This window comes from Mytilus edulis, chromosome 5, assembly GCF_963676685.1.
Source record: "Mytilus edulis chromosome 5, xbMytEdul2.2, whole genome shotgun sequence".
NCBI lineage: Eukaryota > Metazoa > Mollusca > Bivalvia > Mytilida > Mytilidae > Mytilus > Mytilus edulis.
The window spans coordinates 60,148,297-60,158,828 of NC_092348.1; the positions used below are offsets into that span (position 1 = coordinate 60,148,297).

General features: G+C 32.5%; 1 protein-coding gene across 1 annotated transcript in view; it reads right to left on the reverse strand.

The window, feature by feature from the left end:
• The window catches only part of LOC139524101 (large neutral amino acids transporter small subunit 2-like), a 32,332-nt gene extending 21,800 nt beyond the window's left edge, over positions 1 to 10,532 (reverse strand). The window contains exons 1-3 of the mRNA XM_071318670.1: positions 9,793 to 10,532; positions 7,392 to 7,517; positions 282 to 381 (exon numbers count right to left, since the gene is read on the reverse strand). Of these exons, the coding sequence (XP_071174771.1) occupies positions 282 to 381; positions 7,392 to 7,517; positions 9,793 to 10,279 (713 nt within the window). The 5' untranslated portion in view covers positions 10,280 to 10,532. The remainder of the gene's footprint in view (positions 1 to 281; positions 382 to 7,391; positions 7,518 to 9,792) is intronic.

The window sequence follows — 10,532 nt, forward strand, 5'->3', positions numbered from 1 at the left end:
AGAAGTGAAATTGTTATAAGTCTGTTCCAAAATGAATTCATGGAGGGGATAGTAGGCACCCAAATTAGTAAAATAGGGGTGGTTCCATTTTCCTTAGAATTTTGTAAGGAACATAAGTAAAATGAAATTTTGTTTGGCTTGGTCTTAAAATGGTGATATTTTCCAGTGTTTCTTGAAGAAAATCTTTAAAACAGTATATTTTTAAGTATTCTTTTAAGATTTACATTCGTAGATAAATTGTAAATCTTATTTAATATGCTGTTGTGAAATTTGAATCTTACCATCCAGCATAGGAATACAATCCTGAGTAAAAAGCTAATGCAAATTTGCCTGGTGATGTTGTGGAATTTTCAAATGGTTCTTGGAAACTTTCTCTATCACCTGTAAGAATACCAATTGTAAATGTTATATATGTGGATATTACCTTCTCTAGGTACATATATATGAGAAAAATAATCAACTGAACCTCCAAAATAAATCAAAGCGCTGTAAGCACTGTAGGCAGTTAACCAAAAAACAAGGCAAACATAATTACGAAAACTGTGGCAATGTTGCTTCAACATTTTTTAAAGATTTAAAAGAACAAACATTAAACATTCATATATAATTGTACATTTATGTTCATTTAATGAATTAATTATTAAGGCAAATAATTCATATTTTATTAAGGTTTTCAATAGCAACGCACATGACCATTCGTGGTCATGAGTCTTTCATGAGTCAGCAGTGGTACAAATTTGCAATGATTGCAGTTCTTCTAGTTGATCGTAATTGTTCGTATTAGTTGACTGTTAGTAGTTCAAGATGACTTTAGTACGAGCTTGTAAAAGTATGAATGGACTTGCTTTCCTGGGAAGCAAACTGAGTTTGTGTTGTACAGTACAAAAGTTATGAGACACAAATCAGACAAATGTTTACTACTACAGGAATCAATGGTGAGGTCTGACTGACCTGTCCATAGTAAATGTAAACGACTCCCACCTTCACCCCAAATCAACGATGTCTAAGTTTGGAATAAAATGACAGGTTAGGGTCTAGCAAAGTGATATGCATATGTGTCACATATGAGATTGACCTTGTATGTCATTCAATCTTTTCTGAAATGACAAACAGGAATGAATATGGTTTAGGCGTTGGTATCTCAATCTTTTGCAAGTTTTAAAAACACACACAAGAGGGTGTGGGGTGACCCTAGGGACTACCCCTATTTTTCATTTGATTTTTTATATTGTCCCATATATGAATATAATTATATGGTTTATGGGATCTCGGCCGTTATCAAGTTTTCCAACAGGAGGGGTGTGGAACCCCAGTGACTTCCCCTATATTTCATTCGATTTGTTAAATTGTCCAATACATGAATATATATGGTTGAGGGGTGGGGATAAAGGAAATAAAGATATGAATGAATGAATGTTTCTAAGTTATCAAACAGGAGTGGGTAGGGTGACCTTAAGGACCCTCCCTATATTTCATTTGATTAGTGCTCATACATCAATATATATGGTTTAATTTAAAGGTTGGGATCTCGACTCTTTCCAATTTCTCAATCAGGTGACTGCAGGGACTCCCCCTATATTTCATTTAATTTAGAGTTGGGGATCCCAACTGTTTCAAAGTTCTTCAACATGAGGGGTAGGGTGACAACAGGGACTTCCCCTGTATTTCATTTGATTTGTTATATAGTCTTATACATGAGTATATATGGTAAAGGGGTGATGATCTCGAATGTTTCCAAGTTCTCAAACAGGAGGGGGTACAGTGACCATAGGGACCCCCTTATAATTCATTTGATTTGTAATATTGTCCCATACATAAATATATATGTTGTTTAAGATTGTGGATCTCGACCATTATATATTCTCAAACAGAGTGGCCCCACGAACTCCACCTATATTTCATATGATTTGTTATATTGTCCCATACATGAATATATATATATGGTTTAGGGGTGGGGGTCTTGTCCTTTACCAAGTTTTGGTCATTTTTGTCTCTTGTGGATAGTTGTCTCATTGGCAATCATACCACATCTTTTTTTTATATAAGAAACTTCCAGCTATTTTAACTGACCTATCAAAATTGAGAAGGAAAAAATACCCCTTGAAATTGCAGTAATATGTTCAACTTGAAAAGCATTTAACACCATTACCAACATTTATCACTGATGAAAAAATATTATACTGTTACCAGGAACATATATATTGTTAGATAAACTGTTCCTAGCTGTCACAATGTATTGGATTTTCACATTAAAATTGGTGTACAAAATATTTTCTGCTTTTTCTTTCTTTTTCATATAAGTCTTTTGGTTTTTAATTCTAGTGTTTATATTTTTTAACATGCATAGATGCATAGATGTATTTTGTAAGCTGTCTGGATTTTTTTAGAAGCCAAATCCGGGATTACCCTCATCCGCTTCCGGAATCGGATCCGATATTGTAATCTCGTGGCAGCCATTTTGGTTTCAATGTTGTTTTTGACAGATGGCCCGAGACCACAATTAATTCCTCTATCATTTCTTTATAACGTTTTGTCGCATTAAAAAAAATTTGCCTATTCTTTTTGTCTAATTTGTTGTGTGTGTAATGTACAGTACAAGTCCAAAAATATGTCCAAGTTTCAGAAAAATTGCACGTATAAAACTTACAAATTTAGCCAATACACATCCATACCCCTATGGACAAGTCAAGAGATGTTCCGAAAACTGTAAATATCACCTTTTTGCACCTGACCTAATCACTCTTTCCATATCAAAATCAGTTAAAATTAAACATCTAAAAATTTATTTCACCTCTCTTCTTTCATTTCCACCTTATAAAAGCTAAGAAATGTTTGAGAAAAGGAAAGAAAAAAATTTAAGAAGAAATACACTATAAATTAAAGGGAACTATAAACGAACAACGAAAAGCGGGGTCATTAATTGTGGTCTTGGGCCAGATAGTGAGATACGATTTTACTCGGATTTACACATTATTTATCGGCGATTTTATGTATAAAGCTAGCGGTAGAACAAATTGAACATGGCTGTCATGAATAGTAATGATGAATATAAGTTTGAGATCGTTTATTAGGAAACTTTGGTAAAAATGTTTGCAAAGTAATTTTTTTTATATTATTTCAAGGTCCGTCGGGCATGTCGTGCGTAGCTAGTAACAAAGTAGAAAGTCCGACTGCAAAAGTGGAAGGTCACAGACCTTGGACCACCGCTAATTTAAACCCCTGCGTCCAAATTGAAAAGATACGAAAATTTCGTCTTCTTTTAAATTCAAAATTGCCGCCAACAGTTGAACTTATATACGTAGTTGACTACGTATTGTCGACAAACAATATTCCTACGACTTTTGCAATTTGGGAAATCTTAACTACTTGTCTTTAGAGATTTTCGGCGATTAGATATTTCATACATTTGTTCTTTGACATCTTAGCCAAAAGCTCATAGGATACTAAACTACATAAGGATTCCTAATGTGCTCTACTTCCTATGTGCAACTTCAAAACTTTTGGGAAAATCGACGATCATTTAAGGTTTTTCTGGTCATATTTTTTGTAATTCAGAATGAAAAGTATAAAAAAACTGTCCAATAAGTTACAAATAATATAGTAGCCAGCTAGATTATAACAATGGCACGTATTTCAGCATTTATTGGGTAGCACACAAATCCAGAGTGCTCGCATAAGGCAGCTTAACTGCCTAAAAACAGGTTAAGGTTCAACTAAGCTTTAAATAGTCTGTGACTTTCCAAGACCAATAAATATTATTAACCCCTCCTTAAATGGGATTTTTTGTTTTGAATTTCTTGCTAACACATTCATCGTACTCTTAATGGAATTTTGCACTTGAATTTTCTACATATAATAAGACAAAAAAAATTAAAGATGAACTTATCCAATGGACACAGATACCCCCCTTGTAAATTTCCAGCAAATTCAGCAATGGTTCTGTTTATAAAGGACAGTGAAAGTGATGCCATCAAATTCAACATTGGCTTGTGTTTGGTGGCATTGTGTAGAAGTTACATGTATGTAACATTTGGTTAAAGATTGGAAACCAATTTCTGGAGATACAGATGAACAAGGATAAAACGTATGCATATAAAGTAAAAATTCTGAGCAATGGAATGAAAATGATTCATTGTTACTGAAAATCGTTCAGAAATGAGTGAATAGTTAAACACAATTTTAACCTCACCAATTTTTTTTTAAGTAGGACATAGATCAACAGTCATATTTTGAGTACATTAGATACAGTAATAACTCTGACCTTGTGTGCAGATTTAGATACGTAAATGCACTAAATGCTGTGCACCAAAAGTCTGACAAAAAATATTTGTGGCACAAGTCAAAATGTATTATATAATATTAGTAGTATTATAAACATAACAAAAAAGTAATAGAAGAATCTGGAGGTTTTTAGATAGAGACAAATATACACTATGGTTTAAACCTGGTTTATTAAGAGGGATATTCTTTTCCATAAATACTTATTTAATCAATGAAAACAAGTTGCATCTGGTAATAACATTGCAAGTTTAGATTAGTTTAGTTTAGTTTAAACGTATTTATTTATAGTGGATTGGGAAACAACTTTTTCAACTTATACTAATCCCTTTCCCCTTTGAGGTTGGGAGTGCTGCCTTTTAGTGGCATTAGCCTGAAATCTACAAGGGTGCCTGTAACGTGCAAGAGACATGGCTCTCTCTTAACAAGGGTCAGTCATTTATCGTCCCCATCCGATGGACTATCACCATTTCCTCGAGACCATACTCGCAAATAGTGTCAAGGGTGAGCCGAAAATTCATTCCCAGATATAAGTGTGTAAAGTTTAAAGCAATAATCAAATTAATTTTTTTTGAGATACAGCGCAACATGTGAACCCCCCTGCCCCGTCTTTTTTTTTTTTTACAAAAAACTAAATAACTCTAAAATAAAATTTTGAATCATCACTAAAAAGTATACAGATCTTTTAGATTAATATAATTAAGAAGTGTGTACAGTTTTAAGCAATGATCATAAATTGTTTTTAAGATATATCGTGACATGTGAAACCCCCCCCCCCCTTTTAAGTTTACAAAAAACTCAATAACTCTAAAACAAAATTTTGAATCATCACCAAAAAGTATATACATCGTATTTGAGATATGACGCAACATGTGTACGTAGGACAGACAGGCAGACATTTGTATACAATTATGCGTCCCTTCAAAATTTTGACAGGTGTATATAAACCAGTAAAAATCAACATTTAAAGGAGCAATAACTCGAAAACAGGTTGACAGATTTTAATTTTTACTACACTAGAAGTTTAATACAGAGAAGGCAATGCTAATAAATAAAAGTTAGCGGACCACAAAGACAAGTCACTAGAAAAAAAGATAAACAAGACCCAACATGGAGGCAGTCTCCTTTCAGAAAGAATTTCGAAAGAAATATATAGTCCATCAATAATTAGAAAAAAAATTTGCACTCTCGATCAGTGGATGTTGGTAAGAATTCAAATATATTTCGGCCTTTATTGGCGGATGTTATCTTTTTATTTTACGTCTTAACAAAAACGTTTCGTAATGAAATTGGTTTGTCATTACATAAACCTGTATCTTGCAGGAAGGAAAAACATGTTCTTCCCACTGTACAAGGCTAAAAATAGATACTGCGCAGAAATTTATTATGTGTCCACCAATTAATAAGTAAACAAACAAAAATGTAAAAAAAATATATATGTAGGTCAGTCACAATCGAATATAAACTGTCGTATTCCTGACTTTGGTACATACTTTTCCTTATGTAGAATGCCGGATAAAAATAAATCTGTGACCCAAGGATTTACAGAAAAGAACCAAACTTATTTTGTAGATACTTTATCTCGCTTTTAGCACTTCTTACACTTTTCTCGGACATTTAATTACGCAATTTTCACCTCCGGGTGAGGGATTTTCTCCCTGTGTTAAAGACCCATTGGTGACCTTGGGCAGTTTTCTGCTGTTAGATCAGGTTGCTGACTCTTTGAAAAATTCCCAATTTCCATTCCTGATTTTACATGTGCATATAAATGTATCAAAATATCTATATCAGAAATTCATGAATCTCAAAATTTTCATTTTACATTTAAAAAAATCTTTAACCAAAATCATGCATATCTAAAGACAATGAGAGCGATACAATTTCTGAAAGAAATATTTTTTTCAGTTAAAAAACCTTTGTATTCAATTTTTGATTTTTTTTTTAAACTGCCCCAAATCATTCAAAACTGCAGTTTAGAGTCATATTAAAAAAAAAATATTTGATATAGATCAAAACTTCATTTATATGTGGTTTTTACCTTTAAGCCAACTTCACGAGAAGCCAACACCCAAAGCTGTAAATTAAGTATACAATGTAGATTGAATATTTAAGAGTTTACATACATGTAATATGCCTAAAGAAAATTACACACTAAATCAAAATATTATTCAGTCCTATGCATTGCTGCATACATTGTATGAAGTTTTATATTAAGCATGTAGATTGAAGGACTTTTTAAATAGTTATAATTGAAAAGAATGGGAAATTTGTAAAAAAACAATTTTTCCCACAAAAAAGGGCCCCCTTGATCCGCCTATACAATAGACAAACAGGAATCAATCAATCAAAAGATCCTATTTTGGGTTTAAAAACTGCAATTACATTTGTAAGGAGATACAGTTTATTGTTAGCCAAGGTTCCATGTTTAAGGCTGTTTACTTTGACCTATATTGGTTTTGTCTCATTGGCACTCATACCACATGTACCACATCTTATATCTACTGTGGATTCATTATTATTCGTTGGATACCAATTTTCGTGGGTACAGGTGAACCACGAAATTATATGATCATTGAATAACAAATTTTTTATAGGCTTGTACGCAGACTTTGGCAAAACCATGAAAATAAATAACCACGAACATGCAGGTTTTCCTTAATCCACGAAAATAAATGAATCCACAGTATGTAAGGACCTCGGTGGCTGAGCGGTCTAAGTTGTTACTACTGTAATCACTTGCCAGTCAACACTGGGGTTGCAAGTTTGAACCCCACTCGGGTGGGTGCACTCAACTCCAATCTTAACTGACTAGGAATGTCAGTTCTATTGGAGGTCTGTGGTTTTCTCTAGCTACAATGTACATATATATCAGAGGCACTTTGGCTTTCTCCACTAATATAAACTGGCCACCATGAAATAGCCTAAATGTGGTGCTTAAAAGTGGTGTTAAAACACCACAAAATCAAATATATCTACATGTACATGTATGAAGGGTACAAAATGTAAAATATTTTACATCATTCTTTCAAAAAAAAATTCCTGACATACGTTTATACATGTACAATGTATATTGGAACTGGAACTCAAAGATATTTAATAGACAATGTACTTACTTTTGAACATAAAGACGATTCCAATGATGATGATCATGACGAGGGCAATGATTTTTGTTGCAGTGAAGATATCCTGAATTAAGGCTGCTGATTTCACATTTTTACAGTTGACATAGGTGAGAATTGCTGAAGAAGAAAAGAGATAAAATTCAAGAAAGTACAATAATTTTTTACCTTTTTATAGTGTTTTCCTTAGGCCAAAATTAAAAATATGTTTGTTTCCCCTCCCCCGCCCAGGTCAAAAATAAGCCCTGGGTCCAAAAATTTATTTTCCTAAAAAAAAATCTGATTTTTTTTTCTTTCTGAAAACAATTCGACATTCAGTGTTTCTGGATACCGGAAGTCTTCCTGGAACTCACTGGAGTTATCAATCTATTTAGCAGAATGTATCAAGGGTAAACTGTCTGCTTGAAGATGGGCAACATTGTCATCGAGTAAAGAACAAAAAAGAAAAATAGGAACCTGTCTGCCTGGTCTGTTTACAAACATGACAAAGGGTAGACCTGGAGGAGGGGAAACAGACATTTTTAATTGTGGCCTAAGATTAATTTTTAGAAGGATGGTAGTTTATGTGTAGTTAGATTAATCATATTTATAGGGAATTTAATTTAAAGAAAGCAAATTTATATGGATGGCTTTGATCATTGATACTCACATGCACTGACACCATCTAATAAAATAATTACTTTTCAAGCTCCACCCTTGAAAATTTTCTGTAGTGTTCCTCTTACAAAAAGGTAATATTTTGAATGTACATTTAACAAAATGTTTAACAGCAACTATTTGTTTCCTTATTTAAAAAATAAAGTGAACCTTCAAAATGAACAAATAAACATGGCTGGTTAGAAAAGAATTGAGCAAAAAAAAGGGATCCCTGAAACTTTTTGTATTAAAATTTTAAACATTCTGTTAAAGTCAAAAATTCTTAAGTTCTAAACTTAATGTACAAATGTACATGTACATGTACACTGTATTGACTGTATCATGTATATAAAAAAAAGTTTTTAGGGGGGAAAATTCATTAACCAATTATAAAATAATTTTTTTTTTTTTTATAAACCTTTAAAATTAATCATCAATTTGAAATGTATTTTTACTCTTAAAGTGATTGATGGATATTTATATTAGACTTCTCAATAAATGGAGCAACACACATTTATATAAGTTCAGTTAAAGATTATTTCAGTCATCATGGTGTCTTTTTGTCTAGTTTTGGAATTATACAGTGTATCAACACATATTGTTATTCTCATGATAAAAGATCATACAAGTACAAATTATGTAGATTGTAAATGAACAGTGACCTACATGTACAAATGTATAGTTGTTAATTACTGTGTCATTTGGTCTCTGATGGAGATTTGTCTCATTGACAATCATACCAATTCAATTCATTTTCAGATATTTATTGCGGTGTAAACTTTAAACATTAAGTTTGTGATATACACAAAAAGTAAACAATATAACTATAATTCACATCAATATATAATCATTCAATAACGGTAAATAGTATAGAGTCCAGTGTCCCCTGTCCTCAGTTCTAATGACCTTATGATGTAGGACCCAACTTTTTTTTACTTGTGATGGTGTTGATGGATTGGGTATAAAATCAACTTTTCATCTTTAACAGAAAAATTAAACTCCAAAGTTTCTTAGTTCTCTATCTAATTTACAATTTAATATAAAATGTTTTTCCTTTTCTAATGTTTTACATTTAAGGCATAATCTGCTCTCTAGGAATATTAGCATTCTGCCTTTTTCTATATTCTAATTATAATTATAAGTATTTAAATTATGGTCACTAATTCTTAGTTTTGTTATTAATTTTCTATAAGTAAAGTTTGATTTTCCCAAATAGTCTTCAAGACATAAATTTTGTTTAAGATTGATTTAAAGTTTACTATTTTCATCAATGTTTTGCATCTTATATTTACAATTATATATATTAGACTTACATGTAATTCATTTAAACACATTCAAGGCTAAAAATCTATCTTTCTTCAAGTATGATTCTTTAAATTATTTTTTTCTTATAAATTTTTGTAAAAAATAGTCCTCTTCTGTGACAACCAATTTTATTCAAATACTTTTTTTCAGATGAAATAAGAATAGATGTATATCATTCAATAAAAATATATAGCATTTGAAGTTTTTGGTTAAACACAACTGTAATTAAAATGTCATGACAAATTAATTCATAGCAGATAAGTTAACCCCATGAGACAGGAAAACACCCCATCCCTTAAATATATTATGCACAGTATCTTTTTGATGCTTGAATAGAGATCATTGCCACTGGGACTATTATACATGTAATAGTCCCCCTTTGGCTGATTGGGAGTCCATGGTGATTATGATGGAAATCAAGCCGAGGTGTATGTAATTATATGGATATACTTACTTATGCAAAGAGCTGCTAGTAATCTCATCGCTGTCTCTGGGGGTCCACCATCACATGGGAACACTGGTTCTAAAACATATGCTGCAAATGTCAAGGCCCCTATGGCATTACCACAGGGGATAATTACAACAAGAGCTACCCACAAATACAGAAATGCAGGGAGATGTCCAAATGCTTCACCAATGTAGGCATAGTCTGAGCCTGACTTGACAATCATTGTACCAAGTTCTGCATAACATATTGCCCCTACTAACGAAATTAGTCCACAAATGAGCCATACTATGAGTGACAGTCCAACTGATCCCGATTCAAGTAAAACTCCTTTGGGTGATATGAAAATCCCACTGCCTATAATTACACCAACAATGATAGCCACTCCATTGTGTAGTCCAAGTTCTTTTTTCAATTTAATAGCACTGCCTGAATCACTGGAAGAGTCCGAATCAGACGATCGAGTTCCATTCACAAGATTACTGTTTTTTGTCATGTTGGTTTTGTAAACACGTGTATAGTAATTTATATTATGATAACAAAAGTCACTTGCTAACTGTTGATGAGCAAACACTAACAGACAAAAAAAGAACAATTAAATTCTATAAAATATCTAAAGAGTTGTGTTTCTAGCTTATTTTATCATCCGCATGAAGTATTTAGTTGTTGATCTACACATAACGCGGGACGATGATGAAACTATCGAGAAAACATGCTTCCTGTGTATGTTTGTTGACGTCACGTGATCT